The sequence below is a fragment of the Papaver somniferum genome, chromosome 4 (genome assembly GCF_003573695.1).
Source record: "Papaver somniferum cultivar HN1 chromosome 4, ASM357369v1, whole genome shotgun sequence".
Classification (NCBI taxonomy): domain Eukaryota; kingdom Viridiplantae; phylum Streptophyta; class Magnoliopsida; order Ranunculales; family Papaveraceae; genus Papaver; species Papaver somniferum.
Window position 1 is genome coordinate 24,064,014 of NC_039361.1, and position 14,514 is coordinate 24,078,527.

Sequence of the window (14,514 nt, forward strand, 5' to 3'; positions counted from 1 at the left end):
AAATAGGTTTTGAGTCACTTTGGAAGGTGATGTTATACTCTACTCATTTTCCCATCGGAAGACAACTTCAACTCATTTTTCTTCTAATTGTTCCCTAATTGAATGATCTGCCTAAACGTACACATCAATTTGCATAATAAGTCGAGTTTTGGAAGATTGTGTAGGAAACTCATGAAAGACAATTTTAATTCATAATCTTTAGTATCATTTGTTTCAAGTTTTGAGATCTTCTTTATTCTCATTGTTTAAGAATTTTCAGAAAGACTAATAATTTAGCAAATCAAAATTTGGTTTGTGTAATTATAGTTGGAACCAATGAAATCTATTAATTTAAAGTTGAAAATTGCTTTGAGTAATTATACCGTAGACATGTCTTGCATGCAACTATAAAAATCTTATCTAAAAGATTAGTCTAAGCGCGTATTCATGAGAATTACAAGTATGAGTTAGTGCAAGTTGTCTAACTCGCTCCAAGGTCCTACTCGGTTAGGGGTTTTGGAGAATTGAAGTAGTAAGTTCAGACTTGGAACTCGCCTAAACTCGTCTTAATATTTGAATTTACATATTACAGGATTAAAGTCCCATTGATCATATATATTTTTACTATCATGATTTATAACCTAGCTAAAATCAAAATTTTAATATTATCATCTCTTGATTGAATTAACAACATCAATACAATTAAAACTATATATAAGTTCTACATGCATGCTTTCAACATTAAAGTAATTTAGAATAATTTTAATATTTTAAAATTTGCTTGGAGTTGGCCAAAAAAGCGCCTACAACCTTCCTTGAAAGCCTATTGAATTGCTCAAAATCAGATTCAACTTAGAATGGAAAATCACCAAGGTTTTCTGGTGAGTTGCAACTAATCGCTTGGAAATCGATCTTGGAGACCTATTTTAACTACTTTGAGATGCAAAGGCCCTTGTGCCTATAATTCTGCTAGTAAAACAAGCTTTGGTTATTTTGGAGTTCTTTCAAGAACTGTAATATCTCTCAAGTATTGTTTCTTTGGGAGGAATTATGAAATAACTTGTTTTTTTTATGTCTCGAGTGGTTTCAACAATCATCCCTATTTTACATTAAGAGAAAATTCTTCTTAATGTATCGTTTTTCTTTCAAAAAAGAAAAATAGTAAAGTTTTTATGTCTTTTAAAAAGACAAGTTACAGAGTCTTTTTTTTCTTCTTTTCTCCGTTTAATTAAGCTAAAATCATTAAGCATATTTATTGGCGAAAAAAAATAAAAACAAGAAAGGGGCATAAGGCCAAAGTCCCCTAGAGAAATAGGAAAAAAAAATTAGAAGAGAGGGAAAATACATCAATAAGCTTACCCAAAATGCTCCATCCGAAAATTCGGTGCAATTTTTTTTTAAAGTAGATTCCCTGTTTTAGCATTTTTCTTCTGGAAAGCATCCGGGAGAGAAGAACTCGATATCGTTCTATTTGGAACATCTTCTACCGCTATATTCCCGAGCGCTGATGATAATTGGAAATATTGTGTACTCATCGTATTCATTATTAGCCATATACGTGGCTAACATACCAAATCTACTAATATCAACATTAATATCCATGATATTAACTTATAAAGGAGGTCAAATGTTCGGATTTTTGTGAACAAACCTTACACTTCTTTTCATACAAATTTGACTAGGGAGTATCTTTCAAAAAAACCAGGACTAACAATATTAAAAGCACCCACAACTTTAAAAAACCTCTTAACCAGTAGAGTAACGTAACACTCTTTTAAAGACTAAAGGAATATGACTGTCCATAATCATATCTCTCATCACGAAGCTTTTTTTCCAGCATTTCAGGTAACAATTTCACCTTAAAATCTACTTATTAATGGGAATTAAGATATATCAAACAAGTTTCAGGACAGACTTTTAACTTGGATGAAGAATCTTCTATTAAAGGCACGTAAAGTGGTACTAATCAAGAATAAACTGGCTTTACCACCTATTTATGATATGTCAGTGTACAAAATGCCAGTTTTGGTAGAGAAAACGTTACTAAACTGATGATAGATTTTTTATGGGGTTCCACTAGAAGAGTTAAAAAATCTATTGGATTTCTTGGAAAAAGGTAAGGAAACCTAAAGAGTATGGGGATTGGAATTAAGAAACCTCAACCTCTTTAATCAAGCACTGTTAGTAAAATGAACACGGAGATTCCAAAATAAAAGACATACACTATGGAGAAGGGTGATTCAAGAAAAAACAAAAAACGGAATGCGATGTGGAGGATATATGGGTGAAAGATTCTCTAAAACCACATGTGAGAGTATTATGGGAAGTAATTCAAAAGCATAATCATAAAATGGAGAAAGATTTGTACAATAAATATAGGGCGACAGTTCTCCTATATACTTCTAGTTACACTAATGGGCACATCAGACACTGAAAAAAAAATATTTCCTTGAGTATTCCGATTGTTTGTAAACAAAAAAGGTAAAGCTAAAGGAGTAGATTTCTAACTCCAGCTGGACATAGGGTACAAGGGAAACCCAACTTCATATGAACTAGTAGAGATTATTAATCTGGTGAGACTGATAGGAGCGCCACCAGATCTATCTCATCATGAAGATTTTTGAAAAAAGGGGGTACCAAGTATGCCACCAGATTTTAATTCGGAAACCTGTATGGGAAAACTTGTTACAATCAGTAGCACAAATCAACCAAGAATCTGATACTTGATTTGAAGACAAGTTTAACTTCGATGATCTCACATATCAATATCCAAGTAATAACCTAGTATGTACCCGAACTATTACAGAAACGAATTACAACTAGAACTAGTGTTGTTATTTTTTTCAAGATACAAACTCTTAAGAATAATCTTGTAGGTTCTATACAGTCTTGTAGGCTTGAAATTGTCCAGGTTATTCTAATGCACTTCTTGTAATATTTTAATTACAAAGATAAACAATATAATGCGAAAAATAAATAAAAACAAGACAACAAAATTTTTGCTAACGAGGAAAACCGCAAAGCAGAAAAACCCCGAGACCTAGTCCAGAACTTGAGTACCACATTGTATTAAACCACTTCAAATACTAGCATACTATTAGACTTCGGACTGGAATGCAGTTGAGAAAGAATTGACCCAACGAGCAATTCAGCTTCAGTCACGCTTCTTTACGTCTCTTGGATCTCGCAAGACACTGCGCAACACAATTCCCCTAGCTGACGTGCTTTACAGGCTTAGGAGTTTTTTCAACCTAAGTGAAGACTTTTATGACTATTCTGCTTCTAACAGAAAGCCTATTTGATTTCCTTCAGCAAGATATTCAATCAAGGTAACAGAAATCTATATGCTTACAAGGGATTTTCTAGAAAAGAAAATATCAAGCAAACTCAAGATTAGGTTGAGCTTATATAGATGCCTAATCAACTATACATCACAAGAACGATCTAAACAAAGAAACCATAAGTGATATTGATATCTATCTTATGGAATCACAAAATCTGAAACGAATAGAACTTTGTGATTTCTATCAATCAAGTTCTTGATCTAAAGTTTCGAGAACTTAGAAGATCAATAAGAATAAAATTCAGATAACAAGAACTGTATCAGGTTAAAGATAGCATGATCGATCTTCACGGATCCCTTAGCTAGTGAAGTCTTTCAAAGTCGTAAACCTAATACAGTTTCACAGAGGAAGATAGTTTCAAAGAACGAAACTTAGGTTTTTAGATCGAGCGAGCGAAAACTTGTGAGTTTAACCAAGCGATGCTCTAACACTTTTTCAGTATTTCAGGTAACAACTTCACTGTAAAATCTAATTATGATTGGAAACTGCAGATAAAAACATGCCACTAAATACTTTCCCACAGAAACATGTCTGGATAAAATATATACCTCAAAAAACTTAATTTTTCTTATGCCCTGCAATACGTAATGTTATTCCAATAGTGAATAACCTTAATAGAAAAGGTTGTAACGTCATGGATAATCTATGCTATTTTTGTGATGCAGAAGAATAAATAGCTAGCAATAAGTTCTTACATTGAAAATTCTCCAAACAAATATGAAGTTACTTCTTAACAGGCTTTGATCAATAATGGAGAAGATAATTTGATGCATGAGTTGTTAAAATGAAAGTATAAAAAGGATAAAGGTCGTGGTAGCAAGATATAAATAGATGAGTTATGACACATAAGAAGGGGAGAGTGGCAGACGTAATAACTAATGAAGTCAAAAACTTTATCTTTATTTGGACTGTCTCGACTAATTGGTTTGGACATATTAGGTATGTGGAGTTAGTTACGCATTGGTAAGTAATTGCAGAAAAAAATTGTAAATGAACACGAATCTTATAATCATGGCTGGTAAATGCTATAATATGTAAGGCATATTCCTATGCACAAGTCAAACAATACATAGTGGATAAAATTAAGTTGAAGTTTGCTGCTTGGAAGGGTAAATCTTTCGATGATGGGAAGAGTGGAATTGGTGAAAACTGTGATAACTAGTTATGTTCTCTACAGTTTCCATGTTTATGAATGGCCTAAAACTTGTTTTCATACACTAGAAAGATGGATATGTAATTTTATTTGGTCTGGCGATATTTCTACTATGAAGCACACCACTGTAGCTTAGAAAAAGATGTGTCTTTCTTATGACGAATGAGGTCTCAATATTAAATATTTATTTCATGTAAACCGAGCAGCTTTGATGAAGATGGCTTGGCAAGTTATGACTGGAACCTCCTATTGGTTTTCATTCTTTAAAGCAAGGTTTCACAACTAATATTACTACAGGAGATCCTCGGTCTGGCCAGGCTTTCGTAACCAATGGTCAATCATTCAAAATAACGCTTTATGGATGATTGGTAATGGTTCTTCTGTTGACATATGGAAGGATAATTGGTGTGTTTATTTAAGTGCTTCTATTGGTGACTATCTTGAGATGGATACGGCCAATATGCAGCATACGGTTGAGGAATTCATCGTGAATGGGAGATGGTTTTTTCCTTCTTGTATGCCTGAGCTAAACATCACTATCAAGCAATCTATAAATGAGGTGTGTTTTGCTCCTCATGAGCATGATAAGCTTGTATGGACACAAAGTAGCAGTGGCATCGTTACTATGCAGACTGCTTATGATTCTTGCAGACCGAGAGCAAGTTCTTCTTGCGATTTTAAAGACCTATGGAATGTAAAGACACCACCACGAATAGCTGTTACTTTGTGGAAACTGCTGCATGGGAGAATTGCGTTCGATGATAATATACGTTTCTGCGGAGTCTCGAAAGTTAACTGTTGCAATCTTTATCCAAATCTGTGATGCATGGAAACCCAAAATCATCAATTCTTCAGTTGCGCCTTTGCTAACTCGCTCGCTGTGGACCTGGATTTCTGTTGTTTTTCAGCACCAACTCAACACCCACTCCATAATAGACCTATTAACTTCAGTCAAGAATTATATGAGATGTTCTCTACTCAAAACCTTTTCTGGGTCGCCGTAGTGAACTGTTTATGGATTATTTGGGACTGCAGAAACAAGCTCAGGTTTGATCATTTGATTATCCCTACCCAATTTGCAAAAATGAGACTATTGACTCTTATTAGCGAGTCGAGTAGTGACGTCAAAGGCTATTCTTTCAGCACCTTTAATGACTTGAAGATTTTGGATGTGTTTAAACTGCAATGTCGTCCTCCCAAAGCTCCGCGTATTTAAGAAGTCAGGTGGCTACCTCCTCTCTTTGGTTGGATTAAGGTTAATGTGGATGGTTGTTCCCTCGGGAATTCCGGCCCTGCTGGTTGTGGTGTGGTTTTTGGTGATCATAACAACTTGGTTCGTGTCTGTTTAGCTCAAAGTATTGGTACTGATACTTCTATGTCTGCTGAATATTGGGGGTGCAATTCATGCGTTTAGAATAGCGCAAACTAGAGGGTTTCGAAAACTTTGGTTTGAATGTGACTCTACAACTATTCTTGCTGCCATTGATAACCCATGATTAATCCCTTGGAAATTGGCTATATAGTGGTCCAATTGTATGAGATTCCTCTCGACCATCGAGTTTATATACTCTCACATATTTCGTGGAGGCAACGCAGTGGCAGATATCCTAGCAAACCATGGAGCTTCGGTGGAGTCTAGATGGTGGGATCATCCCCCTACTTTGCGAGATATAAACTTGGCATAAACAAGTCGAGCCTGCCAGTTTACAGATTTTGCTAATTGTAATCTCTTTTGCTTTTTGCTTTTTTGTCTTGAACAAAATGAGGAAGTAACCTGAACACCGTCCAGAACTCAGACCACCTACCTCTTAGAGCGACTGGATTAACTCGCTCTGGATGGCCAGATATGTGCTAGGTAGTACACCATCACCAGCTAGTTGTCTAACATGCTAAAACTCATATTTTCTGTTCTGCACATATATAATTTATCCACTGGCTGAGGTGCTAGTAGATCCTTTGACTTTTCTGTTTTTTTCTCTCTTCTCACTCATATTTGGAAGGAAGTAACTAAATAATCTTGTTTAGGAGAAATAAGAGAAGGTATGAAGAGGAATGAGAGGTGAAGTGTGGTATTTTAGGCGCTGACGATATTGAGTCGAACATTGACAATATAAACAATATCGAGCGATATTCAGACAACAGCCAACGATGGAGCCTCTATCGTTAACGAAATAGACAATATCGCCCGATAGGAATTCAATCGCTTAACTCTTCTATCATAGCGGCACGTCTAGTTTGTCATGCCACCTGATATGGCAAATAGATTTATTTGACATGATGCATAGGAATAGACCTAGTATCTCTATTTTCTTTCTTAATAAATTTTTTTCCTTAAAAATAAATAAATAAATGGTCTCTTATCTTTCCATCGGAAAGGTTGATATGTTCGGTAGATAGTTGCAAGAGAGCTGATCTATATCTAATAAAAGCATACCTGATAACGATCGTTCTAAAACACTATGGATTCACAGAGAGATTCTGGATTTTGATCGACTTCCCACAATAGAAAAAGAAGAAGTTCCATTCAGGATTTTGATCGACTTCCCACAATAAAAGAAAAAGGAGTTCCATCCAGTACTCCAGTCTAACTATTCCCTTGTCACAGCAACAACTTAAGTGGAACGCTGCAACCAAAAAGTTGTCGCATTCTTTCTACACAGAAACCCATCTGTCCTTCTGTTGCTACATACCATGTCCAAAGTTGATAAGCATATGCGCAAAGCCAGATTCTGAATCTCTTTTTTGCTTTAACTTTATTTTTTAACTTCTATGAATTTAATCACTTTATTTTTCACAAGCTTGGACCATAGGCATCTTTTTTGTTCCCCCTCTCACAGTCTCTAGTTAGTTCACTAACAAAATGTCTTAAGACATCAAACTACATTGGAACTTTTAGCACAACATGCATACATTGGATAAACGACTTCGGTTATCAAAAGAATACATACACAATCATATGTTAAACGAGCTTTGCTGAACATACTTACCCTACTTTAATTTTCATATCTGTCTTGTCTAATCTAAATTCCTGTCATGAGTACCAAATCTGATTATGAAATGAAAAAGGAATATTATAATGTAGATTCCTGTAGGATTAGTATTAAGAAAAAAATTAATTATCATGATCCTCACACCTAAACCTTATCAACTTTCACTTTCTCTCAACCAAACGATTGTAATTATTAGATGGGGAGGATTACGCACGTTGTTTAACTTTTCCTAGACATCCCAAATCGGCAGTGTTTAACTTTATATTAAGATCTATGCCATAATACACAAAAAAAAAATCTAGTCCACATAGAAAATTAACCAAGTTTGGTTTAAATTACATCACCAGCGCAGGAATGTCCCAGAAAAAAATATGAAAAAGATCACCAGCCCGCATAAATGCCAGAAAATGATCTGTAATATATTTTCATAGATGAAATGTCTGTAGGAAAAATTTTTAGCTCGTTTGCTCATTTTCGGGACATTTTTGTATGATCATATTCCATCTAGAAGGCATATAAATATTGGGAAAAAAAAACAAACGAACGCGCTCGTTAATCAAAACATTTTCGCATGACCATTGCATCAAAATGGCATGTAAATATTAGGAAAGCCAACTAACAACACTATTGATAAAAAAAAAAAGAAAAACTCACACACAAAATGTACCTTATACGTAAATCACCAACAACTACTACCACACACACAAGAAAAGTAAGTTGCCTGGAAGTTGTTACTTAAAATCTCAAATCCATATAATTTACCTCACAATTCAATCAAGTCAAGTCCAAGTCCTCTTGCATTGACTTTAGCCATAACAGTAAGTCAATAACCCAAGTCCAACCATCATTTAGGCGTTAATCTCTATCGCTAATAACATCACTGACACTCGTCTTCAAGGGCCCTATTTTGACTCATCTCTCAATATACAGGACAAAAATTGACAACTCCACAAAATTTCCTAGAAAAAACCGGCAATGGCAGGTACGTAAATTCCCACAAACCCAAAGCTCAAACCCGTCATCTCCAAATCATACGCCACGTCATCCATCCGATCTACCTCGATTTCTCACACATTTTACCCAATCAATAAAATCCAACGGCCAATATTTAATTCAACCCTCAGTAATTAACGTCACAAAAATTTAAAAATAAGAAGAAAACCAAAAAAGAAACGTAAAATCCAGAGTATTTATCTCAATTTAATATTTTTGATTTCTTGTATTCTAGTTATTTGTTTTTCTCTGCTCTACAGAGTAGCAGTACTAGTAGTATACTGGTAAAATTTCATTTTTCATTTTTCATTTCATTTCTCGTTTTTTAATTTATTCTTCTTCCTCCTTCCTCTCTGTTGTGGCTACGCGCACCGAGGCAGCTCTGATGCCATAAATCGACGTTTTCTCTGGATTTTTTCTAGAAACAGATTTCGATAACAAGAAAGAAGAAGAAATAAAAAACTTTTGTTTTCTCGATGGAGATCTGAAGAAGGGCGTACTCCTATTACTATGAACCTCATCCTCATTAAGAAGAAGAAGAATTATAATCTTACAGGTGATTTTTTTAAAATTTTCTCTCAATTTCTTGATTTTCTGATTTATTGAGCTTCATTTTACGATTAATTGATATTAATTTAGTTTACTTTGAAGCAGAAGATCTGTTGTTGAAGTGTTAGTTTGGGTGTATAGACTTTTGTTGATGATGTGGTTGTCAATATCAGATACCTTTTCTTTTGATACTATTTAGATAAGCAAGCTTTATTTGACTTGTTTTTTTTTGTTTATTTAATTTACGTGTTGAAATTGTTCAAGTGTTTTTTTTATAAATTCTCTCTTTGATTGTGTCATTTTTTTTTTCTTGATCTGTAAAAAAAACAGGTGAATTTGTTTTTTTCCTTTTTGATTTCTTTCTTTTGTTTGTTGTTTTGATTGGTAATTTGTAGAATTGATTTTTGAGCTAGATAAGATTGAGATTATTAAGCTATGTTTTTTTGGTTAACTTGTTAGATCTTGAATTGAATCCTGTTATGTACTGAAAAATCTCTTTGTTTACTTTTGTTTAGTATCTTCATTTGTTAGATTTCAGAATCTGTGATTACACAGCTTCTATTTTGAGCAAATATTATCCTGTCTGTGCTGTGAATGGTTATAGAGAGGAATTGCATGGTCTCATTTTCTATTGAGTAAGTTAGTAACCTCTAAGATACAGGGTTTATAGGTTTCGCGATATTTAGATTGGAACAATTGGATGTGTTTTTCTTTGTAGAATTTGAATGGCTGAGTGTGCAAAAGTTTATTCATATAGCTTTTTTACTTTCTGTGTTTCAGGTATCAGGGAGCTACTTTTGATCCAGTAGTTAGGAATTTCATTACCAGTTCCACCCACAAAGTGGATTGTATTAACAACCATGATGAGCAATCTCAAATTGGGGGTTGAGGTGGTTGGCGCACACAACCTCATGCCCAAAGATGGTCAAGGAACATCGAGTCCTTTTGTAGAGCTTCATTTTGAAGGCCAGAAATTTCGTACAACTATCAAGGAAAGAGATCTCAACCCTGTGTGGAATGAAAGCTTTTATTTCAACGTCAGTGATCCTTCTAATCTCCAAAATCTTGCACTTGAAGCTTATGTTTATAACAATGTGAAAGTCACCCACTCCAGATCTTTCCTTGGGAAGGTTCGGCTCACTGGCACATCATTTGTCCATCTTAGTGATGCGGTTGTTTTGCACTACCCTTTGGAGAAGCGCGGCATCTTTTCTCACGTGAAAGGAGAGCTTGGCCTGAAAGTTTATCTTACTGATGATCCATCCATTAGATCTTCCAACCCACTTCCAGCAATGGAAACTATAGTCAATTCGGACGGAAACATATCATCCCAACCTCAAATGCAACCTCAACCTCAACCTCAACATATGATGAATGCATTTACAAACAATCCCAAAGGAGACTCAAGGCACAGCTTCCATCACTTGCCAAACCCTAATCACCCGCAGAACCAACAACACCAGCAACATCAGCTACACCAAGAACAACAATTCGGAGGATCACCATCGTATGAACAAGTTAAATACGCTGCAGATGAGATGAAAGCGGAACCACCACCTGCCAAAATTGTTCGTATGTACTCATCATCAGCTGCACAACCAGTTGATTATGCTCTTAAAGAGACCAGCCCATTCCTCGGTGGGGGACAGATTGTTGGTGGCCGTGTTATACGTGCAGATAAACCTGCCAGCACTTATGACCTCGTTGAGCAGATGCAGTTTCTCTTTGTACGAGTCGTTAAAGCCCGTGAGCTTCCCTCTATGGACATTACGGGGAGCCTCGATCCGTACGTTGAGGTGAAGATTGGAAACTACAAAGGAACAACAAGGCACTTTGAGAAAAAGCAGAATCCCGAGTGGAATGAAGTGTTTGCTTTTTCAAAGGAGCGTATACAGGTGTGACTCTATATATGTTTGTGTTCTATGAAGTTTAGGAATTACCTTGTTTTTATCAGTTGTTGACTTGTTAAAGTCATCCACTCGAATCCATTAGGTTTTTATCCTAGTCTTTATACACTACCTAATCTCTTATTTTCAGTGTTCAGACTGTAACACTTCATTTCTTTGAATTTCTTCAACAGGCATCAGTCCTTGAAGTTGTCATCAAGGATAAAGATCTTGTCAAAGATGACTATGTGGGTACAGTAAGGTTTGACCTTAATGAGGTCCCTACGCGAGTTCCTCCTGATAGTCCATTGGCTCCAGAATGGTATCGGCTTGAGGATAAGAAGGGGGATAAGGTGAGAGGTGAGCTGATGCTTGCTGTCTGGATAGGCACACAAGCTGATGAAGCATTCCCCGATGCATGGCATTCGGACGCAGCAACACCGATTGATAGCTCTGCAGCTGCCTCCACACACATACGATCGAAGGTTTACCATGCACCACGACTGTGGTATGTACGTGTCAACATTATTGAGGCACAGGATTTGATTCCGACGGATAAAAATAGGTTCCCAGATGTGCATGTGAAAGCTCAAATTGGTAACCAAGTACTGAAAACAAGGACTATCCAAGCTAGATCGATGAACCCACTATGGAATGAGGATCTATTATTTGTAACTGCTGAACCCTTTGAAGATCACTTAATCCTTACCGTGGAAGACCGGCAAGGGCCAGGCAAAGATGAGATTGTTGGGAGAGTCATCATACCATTAAACCAAGTTGAGAAACGAGCTGATGACCGCATCATCCACACTCGTTGGTTCAATCTGGAAAGGGCAGTTGCTATTGATGTTGACCAGTTGAAGAGAGATAAGTTTTCTAGCCGTCTCCACCTACGTCTTTGCCTTGATGGTGGGTATCATGTTCTTGATGAATCAACACACTACAGTAGTGATCTCCGACCTACAGCGAAGCAACTCTGGAAGCCGTCGATTGGTGTGCTGGAACTTGGTATCTTGAACGCTAGTGGGCTTCACCCAATGAAAACAAGAGAAGGTAAGGGTTCATCAGATACTTACTGTGTAGCTAAGTATGGTCAGAAATGGATACGGACACGTACCATCATCGACAGTCTCAGCCCAAAGTACAACGAGCAGTACACATGGGAGGTCTATGATCCAGCCACTGTTCTTACGATTGGTGTTTTTGACAATAGCCAGCTTGGGGAAAAGGGTCACAAGGACGTGAAGGTCGGGAAAGTTAGGATTCGTATTTCAACACTAGAAACAGGGCGGGTGTATACACACTCTTATCCTCTACTAGTCTTGCATCCTTCGGGAGTTAAAAAAATGGGAGAATTACATCTGGCTATAAGGTTTTCTTGCACGTCGTTGGTGAACATGATGTATATATACTCTCGCCCATTATTACCGAAGATGCATTATGCACGGCCGTTAACAGTGGTGCAGCTTGATATGCTGCGACATCAAGCAGTTAATATAGTGGCAGCAAGACTGAGCCGAGCTGAGCCCCCACTTCGTAAGGAGATAGTGGAGTATATGTCTGACGTTGACTCGCACTTGTGGAGCATGAGGAGAAGCAAGGCAAACTTTTTCCGTCTAATGTCAGTTTTCTCGGGTTTATTTGCTGTTGGTAAATGGTTCGGAGATGTTTGCATGTGGAAGAATCCAGTTACTACTGTCCTCGTGCATGTTCTGTTTGTGATGCTCGTGTGCTTTCCAGAACTTATACTGCCAACAGTATTTCTCTACATGTTTTTAATAGGAATATGGAATTTCCGGTACCGACCTCGTTATCCACCTCACATGAACACCAGGATTTCTTATGCAGAGGCAGTCCACCCAGACGAGTTAGATGAAGAGTTTGACACATTTCCTACTTGCCGTAGTCCAGAGCTTGTTCGAATGAGGTATGATCGATTGAGGAGTGTAGCAGGAAGAATTCAAACGGTTGTAGGAGATATAGCGACACAAGGGGAGAGATTTCAAGCACTGTTAAGTTGGAGAGATCCACGTGCAACTGCGATCTTTGTTACGTTCTGTTTAGTTGCTGCATTGGTTCTATATGTAACACCTTTCCAGGTGGTTGCGGTTATAGCTGGTTTCTTCATGATGAGGCATCCCAGGTTCCGACATAGGTTGCCTTCAGTTCCCATCAACTTCTTTCGGCGACTTCCAGCGAGGACAGATAGTATGCTGTAAATACTTCTTAAGCAAGGTAGGCTCCTTCTCATCAAGGGATTTGTCAGAGTATATTTGTTTAGTATGTGCCAGTAATGTTTGTAGATCTTTTCTTTTTCTTCTCATATTTAATATCTGTTGTTGTTTCGTTGTTTATTATTGCCTTATTTTGGTGGAAGAAAAGAGATACAGTTGAGACTTTAGACGACATAAATAATTTTATTTATTGATGTTTTTATTTCAGTTGGGAATAGAAATTAGTATTGACAAGATCGTTTTTAGCTACATGGTACAAAAATAAACGATGTTCAGGTTTATAGTCTGCTTATTTATCAAGTCTGATTATTTATCAAAATAAAACATTGTTTGCCCTGGCTGTCAATTATGGATATTTAGTTTCTGCTGCATTCCTAATTTCTAGCTTCTTCGTGTTTTTTTTTTTTGAAAGTTCAGTAGATTCAGAGAGAAGCTTACAGATATAAAGGATTGTCCAAAGTGTTGGTTAACCTTATCTCAAGATTGTGATTTGAGACTGGCATCCTGAGACCAACATATTGTTAATCTCAGAGACTGAAGATAAAGTTACAGTTGAATTTGAAAACTGAACTAAGAGCTGGAATAATGTAGTCAGGCATTCTCATCCATAGTTGTTTATGGACTCCTCTTTCTCTTGCCTCCTTTGCTAAGATGTCAGCTACTTCATTGCACCAATTCTTAAGCAAAATATACAAAGTTTGTCATAGGAAAGTAAAGTTGTCATTCCTGATTTCTAGTTTACATTGCCTAGAAATTAACTCAAACTCATGTCTCTTTAGTAGGGATATTTACATAATTTAAAGCCATGGATTGTTATGTCGACTGGACATATATGAGCGATTAAATTTCTCTAAATCTGATTCATGAATTTGATCATCGAGATTCAAGAGTGTGTATGTATTTTCCCGACTCGGCCTAGAACGTTTGTTTTTATTTTGATTCAGGACTGACTTGCAATTTGACTCAGATCTAATCCCTGATTCGGACCCATTAGGGTTAAGGAATAAAATGCCCCGGATTTATGGAGTAGATGACCACCGACTCGCATATTTTTGAGTTAGATGAGTCAAATCTGATTCAAAGAATGAACATATTGAATTAGGTCCAGACGAATCTAGTGATATCAGTCAGACTTAGATGAATCAAATACGAACGAATCAGATGAGTCAAAGAAAACAAACAAGGTGCGAGTCAGATGATATCAGTCAAATTCAGATGAATCAGGAATAGACAAACAAGATACGAATACTATTGGGGTGGAGAAACACCTCTAAATCCGCTCCTGCCCGGCGGGAAAATAAGCCGACAAAAAAGACTTTGACACATAACCCCCATAGTATCAACGTGGGTGCATTATACTACTACACGCGAACATAAATTATATGC

General features: G+C 36.6%; 1 protein-coding gene across 4 annotated transcripts; it reads left to right on the top strand.

The window, feature by feature from the left end:
- Positions 1-8,713: 8,713 nt before the first annotated feature.
- Positions 8,714-13,944, top strand: LOC113274964 (FT-interacting protein 1-like). 4 transcript variants are annotated; one of them, XM_026524390.1, is made up of 4 exons: positions 8,714-9,015; positions 9,789-10,903; positions 11,089-13,129; positions 13,541-13,944. In XM_026524390.1, exons 2-3 carry the CDS (start codon positions 9,869-9,871, stop codon positions 13,111-13,113), a joined length of 3,060 nt encoding a protein of 1,019 aa, XP_026380175.1. In that variant the 5' UTR covers positions 8,714-9,015; positions 9,789-9,868; the 3' UTR covers positions 13,114-13,129; positions 13,541-13,944. The 4 variants fall into 4 exon arrangements, with proteins under 4 accessions (XP_026380175.1, XP_026380176.1, XP_026380173.1 ...); XM_026524391.1 differs by having other exon boundaries at positions 13,546-13,944; XM_026524388.1 differs by lacking the exon at positions 13,541-13,944 and having other exon boundaries at positions 8,715-9,015; positions 11,089-13,362.
- The last annotated feature ends 570 nt before the right edge of the window (positions 13,945-14,514 follow it).